The 19,462-nt window shown below is 35.3% G+C and overlaps 3 protein-coding genes across 3 annotated transcripts; 2 read left to right on the top strand and 1 right to left on the bottom strand.

Annotated features, from left to right (window-relative positions):
• Positions 1-780: 780 nt before the first annotated feature.
• On the top strand, positions 781-8,954 carry LOTGIDRAFT_207435 (hypothetical protein; the record flags this gene model as incomplete). Its single annotated transcript, XM_009068636.1, has 10 exons — positions 781-861; positions 6,024-6,191; positions 6,439-6,555; positions 6,810-6,887; positions 7,287-7,403; positions 7,624-7,730; positions 7,964-8,045; positions 8,265-8,348; positions 8,746-8,828; positions 8,912-8,954. The coding sequence occupies 10 exons, from the start codon at positions 781-783 to the stop codon at positions 8,952-8,954; spliced, it is 960 nt and encodes a 319-aa protein (XP_009066884.1).
• Positions 8,955-10,368: 1,414 nt separating this feature from the next.
• Positions 10,369-14,487, bottom strand: LOTGIDRAFT_223290 (hypothetical protein). The gene is made up of 9 exons (XM_009068637.1): positions 14,421-14,487; positions 13,828-13,996; positions 13,468-13,569; positions 12,916-13,023; positions 12,548-12,661; positions 12,090-12,240; positions 11,691-11,842; positions 11,152-11,269; positions 10,369-10,808 (listed from the first exon to the last, which is right to left on the bottom strand). Coding segments are annotated over exons 1-9 (1,089 nt in total). The 5' UTR covers positions 14,423-14,487; the 3' UTR covers positions 10,369-10,635.
• Positions 14,488-14,985: 498 nt separating this feature from the next.
• LOTGIDRAFT_170001 (hypothetical protein) lies at positions 14,986-19,285 on the top strand (the record flags this gene model as incomplete). Its single annotated transcript, XM_009068638.1, has 8 exons — positions 14,986-15,051; positions 15,285-15,422; positions 15,777-15,881; positions 16,025-16,138; positions 16,420-18,150; positions 18,485-18,617; positions 18,909-19,000; positions 19,190-19,285. Coding segments are annotated over 8 exons (2,475 nt in total), but the record flags the coding sequence as incomplete, so codon positions are not given.
• Positions 19,286-19,462: the final 177 nt, after the last annotated feature.

Below are 19,462 nucleotides of genomic sequence, written 5' to 3' on the forward strand. Positions count from 1 at the left end.
GTTACTTCCTCAATTTGCATTCTAGGTTATCATGCATATCTGCAATCTGAAAGAGATGGTAAATTGTGAGTGGTGTGTACTTTATATACTGGTACCTTTGTTTTTTATTACATTTTCATAATGTAGATCAATCACATTGTAAAGAGTTTAGATATAGAATAAAATGATAAATGGGTGGGCGTTCCAATAGAATGAGTTTGAGTAATATATTTCAAAATTTGATCAAGGATTTTTGGGAATCTACAAACGACCAAATCCTCCCAGCGGAGACTGTAGATAGGTTCCGTGTTCCTGAATCAGTGCACTAAAGGCTGGAATTGGACTCAATAGCAGTGGTACCAGCCTTCTGAAACTGGGTACAAGAGCACATACACAAGCCTCTCTTGTAGCGTTTCAGAGGGTTTCTCCCCCAAGAAAAGTTTGAACAATCGAATTGATTAGATGCATTATGACACATATTTTTGGACACAAACATAATTATAAAAACTATATTCTAGATTTGTTAGAAATCAACTGGGGGTAAGCTGGTGGGTGACATACCCCTATACCACCACTGGCGCCACCACTGCTCAAAATTCTACATATATGTAAGACTAATGAGATTTAATTTTTAATTCCTTTTTTTAGTAGCATTGACAACAGACCCGAACATAACTTATTTTTCATAGGGCTTGTTTATTCATTGTGACCCAGTGCTAGATAACTCGAGTACTGAGAGATAAAGTAAAATAGGTCAAACCGTATCAAGATAATGTAATATTACTACAACACCCTCTAACTATGCCGGTGAAACAAGGATTTCAACTGCCATCAGGAGACATATTTCCCAGTGTAGGATTTGGTACCTGGACGGTGTGGTCGGTAAGTACTGGTCATTGAAAATAGCCATGCTTGTTATTGATTTAGATACATACTACGAGAATGAAGAGTAATACACGTGAATACGACGACACTAGTGTCCCAGTGCTGGCTGTATTAGTTATAACTATATGAAACTAGTTTTAGTAACTTTTTGAAAGGTCTAAGATTTTTAAGCTCAATCTTATATGTCTTCAAATTGTGTTTGAATTTAAGTCTAAATCTATTTTGCTAAAACTGGTTAGGATAGCAATATAATTTATAAGTTATGGGATTTATGACGTCATTAATGGAGAAAAAATGTTTTTACAAGAACCCTTGGAACTAGTCACGTCTTAAACTCAGTGACTTCCGCTTTCAAGAAGAAGAGTGACGAGTCGGCGTTACTATTATTGCAAAACTTTTATTAAATAAAGGCAAGACGTAAAACTCCCTTTCATTACAGGCTGAGAAAGGAGTTATACATAAAGCAGTAAAAGAAGCTATAACTGTAGGATATAGACATATTGACTGTGCCTATGTTTATCAAAATCAAGATGAAGTAGGACAAGCTATTAAAGATAAGATAGAAGATGGTACAGTGAAAAGAGAAGATCTATTTATTGTCACAAAGGTAAAGAGGAGTTTATGTTACAAATATGGCAATCTGAATCATTTTCACTTAGGGCAGAGGGATATAGAGAGCTTTAGACCTCCAATCAATACGACCTCTTCGGAAAATGTCCCAAACAACAATAACATCAAACGGTCTACCGAGGAAGTCAATGTTCCCATATTGCTCTGTAACACAGAATCTGTCGAGAATTCCTTAATGAGACAACATTATAGTCGTATTTACCGACCAAAAGCAATGCTTAACATAGTCCTCAATGAACAAGTGCTGATCCCAGCAAAGGCTGCAATGTATTATTCAGACCCAAAACGACCAAGGTCTCTCTGGTAATGTAGAGGTTTTGCAGTGTTTCCGGGTGCAGCTCAGCCACACAGTCAGCAATCCTTAAGTAGCAAGGAATACCCAAATTATTATACCCAACGACGAAGACGCCACAAAAAAATATAATACATGTTATATGTGTGCTTTATTCTTAGGTGTGGAATACAGCACATCGACGTGGTGCCGTTAAAGAACAACTACAGAAATCACTGAAACAGTTAGAGTTAACTTATGTTGATCTTTACCTCGTTCATTATCCAATATCATTCAAGGTATGGTTTGGTTTAAGCATTTTACTATCGGAAGAAAAAAGGTGATAACTGTGACGTCAGTCATAGAGCACATTCGCTCTCTGTCTCTCGAGCAAGATCTTAGGTCCTTTTTGACATGATGAATAACTGTAACATCTCCGTGTGACGATGTTTATTATAGTTTTTTTTATTTTCTTAGGAAGGAGAAGATAATTTCCCTAAAGACAATGAAGGCAATTTGATATTTGAGAATCATGACATCGTTGATACGTGGAAGGTAAGACTTCATCATCATCACATCATCATCATAATTATACATGACCTGTATTCGGAGAATGAAGTATAAATCATTTTCAGCATAATCATCATCATCAACAACAGTAGCAATAGCAGCAGAATCAACATCAAAATCAATATGCATCTTCCTGCGCATAATGTATAATCCATCATCTCCACAAGCATCATCATCATCATCATCATCATCATCATCATCATTATCATCATCATCATCATCATCATCATCATCATCTCACACACAGCTTCACAGTCAACATCAATAAGCATTATCCTCGCCATTAATATAATGAATAATCCACAATAATTATCATTATTACCATCATCATCATCATCATCATCATCATCATTATTATTATCATCATCTCACACACAGCTTCACAGTCAACATCAATAAGCTTTAACCTTGCCATTAATATAATGTATAATCCACAATCATTATCATTATTATCATCATCAACATCATCATCATCATTATTATCATCATCTCACACACAGCTTCACAGTCAACATCAATAACCACAGCCTCAGCATTAATATAATGAATAATCAATCAGCAGCCATGCGAATCTTTGAAACAGACCTGTTATATAATATAGGGTATGGAAGATTGTGTTGACAGTGATTTAGCAAGGAATATCGGACTCTCCAACTTTAACCACCTACAAATTGGAAGAATTATAGATGCTGCTAGAATACAACCGAGTGTTATACAGGTATGTTTGGCCAGTCCGTTTCAAATAAAAGCTACCATGTAAAAAAGAAAGAAAGAATAAAAACGTTTTGAACATAAAGGCCAACTTCACGATGATCGTGTCTTCCAGCTGCTCTTTGGCCTCGACATCTCGGCATTGATCCTTCTCGGAGTACCCATTTGCAGCTGGGTTGACCAATGATGAAGGGTGACTTAATCAAGGATACCAGACACCACACCTACCGAAATTAGAACCCAGCGATATGTGAGAAAAGAATTGAATTTGATTTATTTATTTCAGCTGGAAGTGAATCCAATATTTTCTAATGCTAAATTAGTAGATTTCTGTCAGAAGAGGAATATTATAGTAACAGCGTACGCTCCTCTTGGTAACCCTAATAGACCTTGGTAAGATTTTAATTTATGTATAATGTAGAATGCTCCAATTCCATAAGAACTGATGCTCTCGATTTTCTTTCGTTGAACAACTGTGGGTCTCGGTAGTTTCCGTAAAGCTAAATCTTCTAATGTTGTATAGTGCAAGCTGACTATTCACGTGGTGCATTTGGGATTATTTTTTCATTCTGGTAAAACGATTCGGGATCTAACAATCATACCATGCTCTTTCCAGAACGATATATGGCTCTGGCTCTTACCATAAAAGAGGCGTAGGTATCCCATTAGGATGATATGTGGTAACGACCAAATTGCACCTCAGTCTAAGTTTCAATGAAAGGGTACGATGATTGGTATAACATTGTTTTTTACAAATTGTTTCAGGAAAGACAATAATGATCCAACTGTTTTAGACATTCCCGTTTTAAAAGAAATTGCAGCATCAAAGGGTAAATCTGTTCCTCAGGTAGGCCTGGTTTGGTATCACATTTATTGAGAATTCCTCTCTCCTTTTACAATGACCACCCTTTTTTAAACAACAAATGGTGGTTAATTTAAAAAGTGGTTTGTCTTAAGGTTACACAGACAGATCTATCTTACTGTTGTTATAAAAACCACAAAATGACCATGAACATATTCAATAGACTTGAGCAACTAATTCCACCCTTTGACTATGTGTCCCACATCAGCGTAACTCTAGAGATTCTATGTAATTTAAAGTATATTGCACCAATGTTTCCAGGTGGTGTTAAGATTTCTTCTACAACGTGATATGGTTATTATTCCAAAAAGTGCCCATGCTGACAGAATCAAAGAGAATTTTCAGGTGAAAATTTAATGAAATACCATCAAAACCTATCGGGGATTTTAGAATAATATAGGTCAAGGAGGGATTTTTGTGAAACGTGCACCTGTTTTGAATGAAAATTAATTCCATATCTAATCCAGCACGGTATAGAAACCGTATAATAGGACACGATGTTGAGCACTGATAGTCGATATTCAAATTAATGCAGCTAAATTATCGGAAGAAAGCCTCGAACGTTTATTTATCCCCGGTATTTATTATGTCTTCAATGACCAAAAAATTTGGCTCATCAGCCTTATCTTGTAGGCCATACTCGCTTCTCTTCTTGGTTGATATTAGGAAATAAGTAAGACATATTTGTAAAACTGATATTCTGTAATTTCTGTGGTTATTGTAAATTATAATTTATTTCCAGTTATTTGATTTTGAGCTGAACGGGGATGAAATGAAGAAAATCGGGTCTCTTGATAAAAATTTCAGAGCTTATTCTGAACCAATGTAAGTTATCGATAGTATCGATTTCGTTCAATTTGATTAAAATGAAGAGGTCGATAACTTGATTTCGTATTGATGACACTTAGTCAGCATGGAAAAATTAATCTGCTATGACAGGTTCTTGTATTGGTTCATATTTACAAACCAAACCATGAAAAAGGCTTCATGCAAGCTTATTAATTGGTCAGTTTTAAATCACATAACTTCATGAATCTTTATTATCTCGACCCCTAATACGATGTTTACTTACAATAGTGAAACACGGTAGAAGTATGTAATAATCAGATCTGAAGTATTGATCTATTGCCAATTGACTTCTATAAAATTAAACTCATTACCTCAATCTCCTAATAATTTGTTTGTTCTTTTCAGAGCTGTAAAACATCCTGAATATCCTTTTCATATTGAATACTGAACATATTTCAACATCTCAATAAACTTCCTATTGTCGCTCAAAGTCGTTTTCATTGATTGGAAGCAATTTGGGGGGAGGGAGGGGTTCGCGTAGAACAGTGGTTTAGAAGTTATTGTAAAGAACTCCCATCAATCACAAAACCATTCCACTGTTACACAGTCCCAAATTTCAAAGTTATTATAGTAATAAGATTATTTTATTGGAAAAACAATTTGGAGGGAGGGGATAAATAAAGGGGTTTGGGGTTGAAATGTGAGGGGCAAATATGATGACAGTTTTCTGAGCATGATAATAATTCTTTGAACCATCGGGTTTGGATAACACTGGTGGTCAAAACTGAACTGTATGAGATAAAACGGATTTCGAAGCTAAGTTAAAAAACAAAAAACTTTAATACGGAATGTGGCATAACACCCCGGATCCCTGGACAGCCCTTCAACACGATATTTCTTTAGCTTTTATTCATTCATGTGACCTACTTATATATAAATATAGAACAGGGGCATATAGAAAGTAGGTCAAGCGTATCGTGACATGCAATAAGTGCTAGTAGTAATATAACCATGCCGGTGAGAAAAGGATTCAAACTGCCGTCAGGAGATATATTTCCCAGTGTTGGATTTGGTACCTGGACGGTGTGGTCGGTAAGTCAGCTGTCCATTGGATTCTAAAAATAATTGGTAAAAATGATATAAGAATTTATTACCGTAAATAAATATAAAAGACCGGGCATGAATAGAGTCTTACTAAAAAAAAAAATGTATGTACGTATTATGTAAAATATAATATCTGAAAATAGCCGTTGGGCTATATCATTGTTTCCGATATACGTTTTACGAATTCAAAGGATACGGCTCAAGATATGTATTCCATTACAGGCTGAGAAAGGAGTTATACATAAAGCAGTAAAAGAAGCTATAACTGTAGGATATAGACATATTGACTGTGCCTATGTTTATCAAAATCAAGATGAAGTAGGACAAGCTATTAAAGATAAGATAGAAGATGGTACAGTGAAAAGAGAAGATCTATTTATTGTCACAAAGGTAAGGATTACAACAGAATCGTCAATAATATTCAAGAATCACACACAATGCCAACAGTTGTTTTTGACTATCTATACAAAGGTAGTCTGAAGTACTCTTTTGATAGTCTATACAGTTATCAGCTTAGTTGTGGGCAGTGGCTCATAGAAGTCCATTGTAGCCCTTGGTGGTGGGCAGCGGCCATGAGTCAATAATAGTTCACAGTAGCTCTTAGTAAAATAATGACGGACAAATTTTTGATTCTTAGGTGTGGAATACAGCACATCGACGTGGTGCCGTTAAAGAACAACTACAGAAATCACTGAAACAGTTAGAGTTAACTTATGTTGATCTTTACCTCGTTCATTATCCAATATCATTCAAGGTATGGTTTGGTTTTAGCATTTCTTCCTATCATGGTATCGTTTATTATATTGATTCCATACTAAAAAATAGACTCTCTGTAGATAGATACATTGCTATACACTTATCATGGAATTTTGATTTTGTTGAATCATGGACCCACTCAAAGCACAATTTTCTCATTTAAGAATTTCTCTGATTGTCCACTTCTTGACAATGGCCGTTAGCAAATTATAAGCAGAAAAAAATCTCTGATTCATTGTTTTTTTTGTACAGGAAGGTGATGATATTTTCCCTAAAGACGATGATGGCAATCTGATATTTGAGCACTATGACATCGTTGATACTTGGAAGGTAAAACCTCATCATCGTCATCATCATCATTATGATCCTCAACAGCATCATCATCATCATCATCATTATGATCCGCAACAGCAACCTCATCATTATGATCCGCAACAGCATCATCATCATCAGTATGGTCCTCAACAGCATCATCATCATCATCATCATTATGATCCGCAACAGCAACCTCATCATTATGATCCTCAACAGCATCATCATCATCAGTATGGTCCTCAACAGCATCATCATCATCATTATGATCATCAAGATCATCATCATCATCATCATCATCATCATCATCATTATGATCCTCAACAGCATCATCATCATTATCCTCCCCCTCCTCCTCCTCATCATCGTCCTAATCCATAACTGTAGAGTTATATAATATCCTTTTATATAATATAGGGTATGGAAGATTGTGTTGACAGTGATTTAGCCAGGAATATCGGAATATCCAACTTTAACCACCTACAAATCGGTAGAATTATAGACGCTGCTAGGATACAACCTTGTGTTATACAGGTAAAGCTAATATCAACTTGTAAAGCTACCGTGTCATTTTAAAAGTCCCGAGAGTTGCTAAAACCTTGACTAATCAAATTTTATTGACGATGAAAATTGTAAACGTACGAAGTTTAAAAGTTTTCTTCGTGATAGCATTTTATTGAGAGTTGCTTATACCTTCTGTTTACAAAGTCAAGACAGTATACATGTACATGTTGCTATGTCTATTGTATTTCAGCTAGAAGTCAATCCGACGATTGCCAATACTAAATTAGTAGATTTCTGTAAGCAGAAAAATATTGTGGTAACAGCGTACGCTCCCCTTGGTAACCCCAACAGATCATGGTAAATCAAGTAATAAGTTGGATGCTCACTTATCACAGGTCTTGTCGTTCGGAGCCGAGTTCAGGTGTACTAGAATATCTCGCGATAGTAAGTTATCAAAAGTAGAAAGGAATTGTCGCTGTCCTTGCACAATGTCCCTCATCGCACAATATATAGTAGATTCCATTCAAGATATCTAAAAAGTGTCTTGAATATACCACGTATCTGATATCAATAGTTTTGTTGGTTTCCAGGAAAGAAAGCAAAGATCCAACTATTCTAGCTGACCCGGTTTTAAACGAAATCGCTTTATCTAAGGGAAAGTCTGTGGCACAGGTAATTGCTGTTTAAATATCACGTCTATTCTAGGGACTGACAATGATATGAGCAAAGATAACGTATTCATGGTTAACACAGACTTTTATACGCCGGCCGGAATTAGAACCCACGACTATCATTTGTTGGAGATTATGCTCAACAACGACTGTGCTTCAGAACCACTCAAACTGTGTTTACATTGTCGTCTGTCTGTACACTGTTGGGTTATATTTCCAGGTGGTGTTAAGATTTCTTCTACAACGTGATCTGGTTGTTATTCCAAAAAGTGCCAATGCTGACAGAATCAAAGAGAATTTTCAGGTAAGGAGACAGAACTGAGAACAACGAGGGAAATACGTCGAAACGTTGTATAAAACTTTAACCGGTAATTTTTGTTCTGAAAAGCTGTGTCTATGTATAATAACAATCAATCATGTTTTGACCATTATCTTCATTCAGGCTCGCCAACCATCTCTCAAGGGAGATAACTTTTAATATCTTAATACCATGATATGATATGACACTACATCACACATTACGTCAGTTAGTAAATTTCATTTTGAGATCATTTACCTATTTCAAAACGGTATAGTTCTGTTTATTTAGACCCATACTACGGTTGTTTAAGGAAAAGGGGTTTATTTCGCTGATCTTATCATAGTTATCCTGCACAGCCTCTTTATTTAGTAGGCCTAGCTTATCACTTTCTCTATTCCAGTTATTTAATTTTGAGCTGAACGAGGCCGAGATGAAGAAAATATGGTCACTTGATAAAAATTTCAGAGTTTATACAAAACCAATGTAAGTATTCTAAGATTCAATAGATAAAAGGGTTGTCGGTGTTTATTTTTTTGAAATAATAATTGATTTGTTTGTATTTCTAGAGCTGTGGATCATCCTGAATACCCATTCCATATTGAATACTGAAGGCTAAGACTAGTAGCTAGAGAATATCACATCACTATCAAATACAACCTGTATCTTTTAAGATCTATATTATGTTAATATATTAATATATATGAGTAAATTAGTGTGTATTTTATGTCCATGAGGGGAGTTGTCGGGGAAAGAGTTTGGTAGTTTCAACAATGAAAAACCTTTAACTTTGAGGTTTATCAATTCCTAATCATTTCCTATGACATATGTCAAACTGGTCCATGTGTTAAGATGCTAGAGGAAAAGAGATTCGAATACTGTTAAACCAAAATCCCCAGAGACGTTTGACCAAGGGTTATAATATATTTAATCAATAGAACAAATTCTATTTCAATTTCATTTCTTTTTTGTATTCAAAATACATTACACATATTACAAATACATATATTTACATGTTTATAATTATTATTCTTGTATCTATAGAAAGAGTTGTCCTAACACTGCTGATTCTAGTATAGTCTATGACAACTAGCATCACCTTAAGGTAATAGTCAGCAAGTTTTAGACAAATCTTTTGTAGATTAAACACATACACATAGATCAGAATATATCAAAATCTCTCCAGACCTAATATGCTAGAATTTCTCCTTCAGAATAAATTATTGTAATTTTTTAAATAACCCATCGTTTCATTGCATTAATTAAATTGTTAGTTAATTATCTTAAAGATTTATAGACCATCTTTGCACCATTTCTTTGTGAATCTAGTTGTATAGGGAATGTTTAAGCTTTTTAAATAAATATCTTGTGATTTAATAAGCTGTCATCCCTTACATAAAGACTTTACATAGCAAACAAAATTAATTTGCTAGATTTAATATTATGAAATGTCCCTACAACAGACACTACGAAGACAGACATACAATTATATTGTACTACAAACACGACCTGACTAATAATAATTATAGAAAAATCTACATGATACATGAATCTATATACATAATGATATTTACAATTAAAATCTCATTACTGATTAGAGTAAACAATCATATGATATCAAAATAATCACATGAAGTTTTATGTCCTACTAGTTTCAAAATGATTGATCTAATGGAGATGAAGAAAACATGATTTGTGAATTCAAAGTGTCGCAAGTGAGAAAGGTTGCTCAATCTTTCAAAACACCAGATGACATTCTGCACTTCGAGAGATTCCACATGGCTTGATTGTATATATATTCAGTTGTTCACTACTAGAATTCATATTGTTATCCTACCAATTTGAATTCAGTTTTTTGTGGAGGAGTCCTATTTTGATAGATGATAATGGTAAAAAGATGATGAAATTATGTCTGTAAAATATGATCTTGAAATGACAACTTATTGAAATGACACAGCATGAAACAGGCTTTCACTTGAGTAAAGCTTTTTGTATTTTCACATGTTTGTTGTTTGACAGATAAGAGTTCTCTTATTGTACACAATACTAATGTCCACACCACCACAGACAATTATCCTGTTCCTATATTAATTACAAATCTACTGCATGTACATCTGAATTAATCAAAGTTTTCAAAAAGACACATTTTGAGTGTGAAATTATTCGAAAATAGGCCAATTAACTGCAGTTTTAGATACATTATCCATATTCTCTATAAATATCAGTAATAAATATAGACTTAAAATGAAAGTAGGATGACTTTTCACAACACGAATAATGACACAGTTAGATTCTACACACGTAATATTTCCATGTTATTATTATAACAGATAGAGATCCAGTCTGGTTGGGTAGAGGACCATTGTATCTGGTTGATTTCACCAGCTGCTGTGTAAGCTAATATAGGATCTTCTATAGCTCGTGGCATCTGTTGTATATCCCAGATCAATGCTTGGTGATCATCAGCTGAAAGAGAAACAAGGAAGGTAGAATTATGGACACTTGATCCTGTGATATTGAGTTGTCAGATTGTAATGAAATAAAAAACAATGCTTGTGGCACAGGTTCATTACAGAACTTTGGACATTTTTAAATTGGATTGTCAGCTTGTCATTTGAAAATAAAGATATCAAATGAATAATACTAGCTTCATGGACTCTCTGAAAGGGATGCATAGCTAACAAACTTGTTCCTAAATCAATCAGGATCAAACTGCTGTTGTCTTAGTAGGATGCAACAAGGTATATTTCTACCCTATGCCAAACTACTCTACTCTTAATACAACCTAGCCTACCCTAGTACAACTTACCTGCAGTACAGATATGACAAGATGAATGAGGAGCCCAGGTGATAGCGTTAATACAGGCTCTATGATTGTTTAATCTGGCTACTGGTGTACATGGTACTCTAACATCTAATATTATACACTGAAATTATATATTAAACCATCTTTACTAATTACAGTCAAAAAATGAAACGGAATGAATTTTACGTCCTTCTATACTGCACCTGATTGGGCTATTGAAGATGAGCAAAGCCATGCTGTGTGCAATGAAGGAAATTTTGCCAGGACAGTGGCATTAACCTACTTTTTTTTAGATATCCAACTGTTGAGGAAGCTCATTGGGCCTGTGTTTCTTATCCCATTTGAAGGACTAAATGCTTTTTCAATGTCAGCCCCTCCGACCTGCATCACTGACAGTACATTCACTTCGTAATATTGGAAAGTGAAAATGTCGTCCTGATGATTATTTTATATCCCAAACATGTCAGCATCATGAGATAAACTGTTGTCAATGTGAGATAATACTTTTTTTTTTTGTAGTAAATTACAAAAATGTAACAAACCTCTTGTGCCTCCATAGCCATTGTACAGAGATAGTTAGGGTCTTGTTTATTCCATGCTAGGCGAAGGAGTGGGATATGTTGGGGATCCTCATAGATTATAGTAGAATGTTCTAAATGCCTTAAATCAAACATTCTTACTGATCCATCGGCACCTAAAACATCAAAAGATTTATTATACACTTTATGGAACAATAGCAATTGTAAGACAGTGGCTTTTTTATGGAGCATAAAGTCAAAGGGCTGAGCAGGAACCACACAATTTTTACGAAAGGCTCACAGGCTTTTTGTTCCTTCACCTAACATCAGGAAAAGGTTCAAGGTGAATTTTGTCCACATGAAAAGTTGCCCATGGCAACTGTCACAAGAAGTACAAGCCAAGTATCTTACTGGGTAACTTACCAACACTAGCAAACATATCACGTCCACCACCAGCTCGACTAAAAGCAATATCATAAACTTCTTTATCATGGGCTATTAACTGTGTTTTAACATGACCAGACACCATATTGACTCGGGGGTCCATATTGACACGCCCTATAACTTGTCCTGTCTACAATATAACATTAGATATCACATAGAGTAAAGCTAAGTTAGTGCACTCAAGTTTGTTCAAGGGCTTGTAGAAAGATAACATGTGATCTAGTTAAATAACTTTCTATAAATGTTGAAATATCCTTTCTAAAACCATAATCCACAATTTAAATATGACATTTCCATTGAATAACTCAATATCTATCCACCAGGTTACAACAGTATATGTACAAGCATGTGAAACATTGAGTTGAAAGCTTGAAAGGGTATATCTAGTGCTTCAATATGACAATTTCAAATTTTATATAGAGTCAACTCTAACTTACCTCCAAACCCCAGATAGTACAAGTTGTATCTATACTTGAGGTACCTAATAAATTAGGGTCCACTTCATTCCAATCAAATGATGTCAGTGGGGCACAAAAATCAGAATTTTTATTCTGAAATAAACAAACAACAACATACAATGATAAAGTTACAATTTTGAAAATTGATATTACTTTCAGTATTTCATATACATCATTGCAGATTACCCATTGTATTGTTTTATACGTATTTCTACTGACTTTCCAATTTCAGATGGCTACTTTACTATTATGATTATAGAAAACTGCCCCCAAAAAACAATATAACCTAATGCTTCAAAAATCTGACACGACAGGCAAATTAACTACCCTATCAAGATGTAACTTACATTATTGAGAAGACATTCTAGTCTAGTACCAGGTGAATCTGTTTCTCCCACTCGCCATACTCTGAGATAATCTCCACTAGTAGCTAATAAATCAGGAAATACACCTTTCTATAACATAATATAATTAATTTTTACTGGTAAACATTAATACAAGATTTATATAACCTTCTTTTTACCGAAGGATATTGGCAACTCCATATAGTTAACATTTTGACAGTACAGTGGTACCACATTGTATTCTAGTCTATTATTTTGAATATCAAGCAATTTTTAACAGTATAGTGTACACCTAGCTTATACTCTACATTTAATGTGCTAGACAAGATGCTTCTTCAACAGTAAACACTCTGAAACATGCCTGAATCATATCCTACATCTGTGTTAACAAACAAGAAAATATCTTGTCTTTATAAATGAAGGAAGCTTTCTGGGCACTCACAATTTCATCAAATTGACCTCATAAAAGATGAATATGCTCATATCTTATAATGGAATACAATCATTCCAAGACTGTCTAATGGTCTATGTAAAGTTTTTTTTGTAGATACTTACTGAATCTGGAATCCACATTATTTTTGTAGTAGGGTAAGGATGATCAAATGTACTTTTGGCAACAAAATCTGAGGTTTCTTCATCTAATGCCACTATCTGAACCTGAAAGATTATTATTTAAAATCATTTGATACAAACTGAAGAATGAGATGAAAGGACTAATTTATGAAATCTTTCTTGTAAAAATTCAAAGTTTTCTTTCAAACTCAACTTTTTATTGCTTTCATAATGAGATTTGGCTATGGACTAAATAACTTATATTTTGTAATATTAAGAAAAGAAAATTGTCGTAAGAAATCACTTGGAAATAAAATTCAAATCAGTATTAAAAATTCCAAATATATTACTAGCATGACTTACTTTGTTATTGTATTCTTCAACAAAACTACCGAGAGCCAATCGAAATCGTTTATCAGGTCTGACACTCCAGTTCATACTATACACAGTCCATGGAGCTTCATATTTATATATCTCTTTCCGCTTTCCTGGTGGTGCATTCGCGTGATTCGAGTGGGGTATAGTATTCATCCTGCAATTTAAGTCATCATTTAATGCAAACATTGTAGGCTATCTTTTCATTTTGAAGCTTCGCTGACAATGCTTTTAAAATTGCAGTCAGATTTGATGCTGACAATTAATCTATAGATTGTGGCAAGTATGTAAAAAATCATCTAGATATTAATAACCACACCTTATCCTTGCCCTCTGAGATTGAGCTAAATTAATAAACAACTTTTCATTTCAGCTGCATGAAGTGTGAATGCGATCGAATGTAACTAATTATAAGAGAACAGTATCCATAAATAAATGTTCAGAAAAAAATAAAAGGTGCATGGTCTTCTTAACTGCAATCCATATAACACCTAAAATTTGGAACACTGGGTGAGGGACTAGTGCTACTCTTTCCGAATGCTGAACTTTAAATAGCGATAGATAATCAAAGCGATAATTACATGATTTCTTTCAAGAAACTTTGATCTAACCGACTGTCAACAAAAACCAAGATGGCGACTGGGCTTTATTTACTTTATCATTTTTACGACATCAAAAATTATGTAGGTCAATTTCGTTTTAATTTGATTATTTTATTGAATTAATTCATACATTCATGTGATAGATTCTATGCTATTTTGTACCTGCACTGTTCAAAACTATAATAAATAGCAAGTTTGATAATTACGACATCCTAAAACAGCATTTTATTAAATCAAATCCGTACCTAGTCAGAGAGACAGTAGACATTAAAAATATAACAGTAAAACATTTCAAATAAAACAGCTACAGGCAGTCATTTTTTAGATATGTAAATTTTTGGATGTATTGGTTAAAATAGTCAAATCAAGAAAAAGTCTCTAAAATCAAGATACTTATTTTATGTTGATTGCCTGGTTACGAAATTGTCACAAGATAAAAACTAATTCAGCGGGAAATGGCGAAAATTAGCTGTCTACAAACTACCGTTATTCTTGGATGAACTCGGTACTGAGTCCTAAATCGGCTGCCGATAACTCAATCAAGATGTCGGAGAAGACACAAATCTTCAAAGATGTCACTTTTTATATCGTGGGTGATATTAGTGAAGATGTAAGTGATAAATATATTATCCAGTGCTGTAAATGTTTGGTTACGTTTTTGTCCTTAATGTCCAAAAAAAGGTGTGGGGTGGGGGGGTTGGGATGCAGTAGTTTCTTTAAAATGCACAGGCGTCTACGGGTCTTGTCTAACCAATGTTAATACTCATTTAAAATTATTTTATAAGTCTTTTAAAATGTTCTTTGCTATTCTATTTACTATAACAAATCCTGTTGGTATTTCAGGTGATCAATTTGCTATCCAGTGAAGGAGGTAAACGTGATACCTACCTCAGTGAGATGGTCAGTCATGTTATAGCTGACAGTACAGAACCTGATGAATATTCAGAAGCTAAAGAAATATTTGAAAGACCCATTGTTTCAGTAAGTAGTTGAAATAAGTCATGCTTGAGTCCTTTGGGAATATCAACTTTAGGGAATAAGTGGCTCCTAATATTTTTTTAAAATGAATTTATGAATTTTACGTAGATGATAGTTCGAGGCCCTGTGTGTAACATGCTATGAAGTTAAGATCCCTTCTCAGTTTGGACAGTGATATAGATTATAGAGTAGGGTAATGCCACTGTCTTGACAATCTTGTTCTCATTGCACCCTGAAAGGCATTGCAATTAGCCCATTAAGAGAGGACCTAAAATTTCCCTCATTGTACACTTAAAGGCTTACTTATAACCCATTATAGGATGACCTTAAACTCCATTTCTTTTTATTTTATTTCAGAGTAATTGGGTGAGATTATCAGTTATTTGTAAGAAACAGCTACCTAAAGAAAGATTTGCTCTGGAAGGATGTTTATTCTCTGGTGTAGTGGCTTGTCCATCTAGAGTAAGTATTATTTATCACTGTCATCTCTTGCTGTAAATCAGTGCCATTTTCCAATAAAAATTATGATCAAAAATATTCATGCACTGCCAGGGGAAAATGACGAAGACTGCCATAACTTAATTTTATTTTTTTTATTTTTCAAGCTTGATGTGACAGATGCCAAGTCTGTATGGTCTATGTTAGTATATAATGGAGGAAGATGTCAGTTAAATTTTGATAAAAATGTGACCCATTTAATCTGCAGCAGTACTGATGGGGTATGTATAGGCTCAGTCTTAAATAAAATGAAATTAGAATTGCAATGTAACAAGTCTACCATAGTCTGGTTCTAATAATTTATTGTGAATCAACAAAAGTGTGTCATGCAGGACATGATAACAATGATGATTTGTGTGATATTTGCTACAGGGAAGCTTTCATATAGCTCTAGTAGAATATACTCTTGATTAGACTTTTTATGCTTAAAACTGTTCTTTAGGCCATAATACACTCACCGATTGGCTTGGCCAATGCTTAAATATTTGGCTTCTCATTTCAGGTGAAATATGCTAAAGGGTTAAACAAGGAGAAGGTTCATACAGTGACCCCAGATTGGGTTACAGATTGTGTGAAGAAAGAATCCAAACAAGAGGAGACAATCTACCATCCTAGATTAATCGTCTATCCTAAACCAGAAACCCCACCACCCAAACCTAAACCCATGTTCTCCAAACAACATACAGACTTGAGTGATCTCTCGGCAATGATTGGTCAACAAATGGCGCTCGGTAATCTCACTGCTCCAAGTCCTTTTGCTCGTAGAAGAAAATCTTCCAGTGATGATTCTCCAAGAAATGGCAGCAGACCTGGAACTCCTAGTGCCAAAGAAGCTTTGGCAAGAATGGTTAGCAGTCGTCTACAAGCCAGTGGTAAAAATGATCCAAATGAAATATCCGCAACTTTGGCATCTATGTTCCCTCATGGACAGTATCCAGGCCCACCCCCTGGTCTTCCTCTTAGTCCTGGACAGGCCACCATGCCCTTTGGACAGGCTCCATTGCAAGGCATGTCATATGGCATGAGTATGGGTCAAGGTCAGTCACCAACCAGAGGTCATTCACCAGTTCAAGGTCATCCATTAGCTCATATGCCACATGCTGGTCAAGGTCATCAACAGAATCAAATGTACATGCAAGGGCAGTTACCTCACATGAATCAAAACTTGCAGCAGCCGCATCAAAGTCCCACACATCTCCAAACGAGTCCGAACCCACACCACATGCAGACCAGTCCTAATCAGTCCCCTCATCTGTCACCTGGGAAACACCCAAGCCAGATGATGATGATGAAGAGCTTAGCACAGCCTCAGATGTCACCAAAACACCCTGGACAGATGTCTCAAAGCCCAATGCCACCTCAAGGACAAATGCCACATTACCCTGGTCAGGTCCCAGGACAAGTTCCTCTACATCATCAAGGACCTCCTCAACCAATCATGAGTCAAGGTCAGGTCAGACATCCAGGTCAAGGTCAAGTTCCTCCAATGAGTCCAAGTCACATGCATAATCAACTGCCTGCTCCAACAGGCCAGATGAGACCTCAAATGTCACCTGGCAAGTTTCAAGGTAAACCAGGACAGCATCCTAGACAGCCTGGTCCCCGGCATCGACAACCACATCCACAGATGCAAATCCCAGGTCAAGGTCATCCACAGTTTCCAGGTCACCCAGGTCATCAAGGACCTAATGCTTCACCTGGAAAAGTGTCAATGCCAAGTCAAATGCCTGCACAGTATCAAAACCAAATGCAGCATCAGCTTCAAGCACAATTACAGAATCAGCTGCATATGTCAAACCAGCTTCAGGGGCAGATGCCTCATTCACATCCAGGTCAGATGCCAAGTGTTCAAGGTCAAGCTGCGGTTCATCACCAAGGTCAAATGCCAACCCAGTTGACCACCCATCCTCCACAATCTCAAATGCCACACCAGATGCAGAGCCAAATGGCTGGGAAGATGCATAACCAGATACCACACCAGTTACAGAGTCAGATGTCACCTCAAATGCCAGGTCAAATACCCAATCAGATGCAAGGTCAAATGCCAAATGTTGGTCAAGGTCAGATGTCAGGGCAGATACCAGGGATGAGTCTATCTGGTGTATCTAATTCTGGTATGATGCAACAGTTACAGAAGGAAGCATTTCAACAGAATCGCACTCTACGTAATATAACCAATAACGCTCCTGGTGCTGAGATGATTAGATCACCCAATAAACAGGCTGCTTCTAAGGTATGTTAAAGTATGTGATTTGGAAATAAGTGCTAATTAAGATATGCATATGGGTAAAGAAATGTGTTAAATACAATGAGGTCATTCATATTCAAGGGATTGTTAAGACCTTCAGATACAACAAGCAGCTTTTGCGATAGTGACTCTCTAAAAGTTTAGTTTTGATGGTATTGTAAGAACCACAGATGTCTGAATGAAATTTGAATGGTGCAAATTGATGCTCTCAGTGTCTTTAATACACCTAAAAGTTTTAAAAAACCTTAATATACCTTTCTAACAAATCTTGTTTTATGACCAGCTACCTCTAAATGATGTTTGTTATGTTTTTCTTTAGATCAGTCAGATGTTAGAGATGAATCGTCCCCCTCCCCCAATGTATCCTGGTCGAGGAATACCTCCTGGTGGATTACAGAGACCTCCAGCACCAACTCTACCTGTTTATTATGGACATGATCCTTCAGAGAATAGTGAGTATTAATCAGTATCATGCCTGTGATAAGCTCAAGAATTGTTGATAGATGTTAAAAGCCGACAACTGTCCAACTCTCACAACTGGCCTTGGCATTGGAGTTTCTCTTAAGAGAGCCTACCTTTTTGAGGAAAATCATAACTTTTTGGATATGTTAATGTCACAAAATAAAGAGTCAACAACTTTAACAAAAACTGAAAATCCCCCAAAAAATATGCAACATTGAGTTATTTCTAGCATATATATTTCTAAATTCTAATTAATCCTTGATATTATTTTTGAATTTCAGTCGCTCCTGATATGTGTCTTATAGGATGTGTCTTCTATATACATGATTACCAAAGTTTATTAGGAGAAAATGAGATTAAAACATGGAAAGAGGTAGCTCTAATATTTGCACGTTAAAAACTATCATATACTGCTCGTTAAAGACTTCTGTTACACAAAATCAGTAGTTATGTTTGGCATTACTTGCCTTCAGTTCCATTATTTGAGAAGGTGCTGACACATTTTGGAATGTCATTATGATGTGTGATTTTGTTAGTAACATTTTTGTTATGTGTATTACAGGTAATCAGTCAACATGGTGGAGAAGTAGAAGATACATATACCTCTAGAGTTACTCATGTTTTATGTTCAAATCAAAAATCAGAGATCTTCCATAAGGTAAGTTATTATTAAACTAACAGATAGCTTTGTATTCCATGGAAAAGATTATGTTATTATTACCATATTTATGTGGTATAGGGGAAGCCATATTGGTTATATGAGTCATCCATATGGTTACTTTAATTCATTAGATAGTAAAGATATTACTTTGAAGACTATATATTAATGAATAAA

This window comes from Lottia gigantea (assembly GCF_000327385.1).
Source record: "Lottia gigantea unplaced genomic scaffold LOTGIsca_92, whole genome shotgun sequence".
Lineage (NCBI taxonomy): Eukaryota > Metazoa > Mollusca > Gastropoda > Lottiidae > Lottia > Lottia gigantea.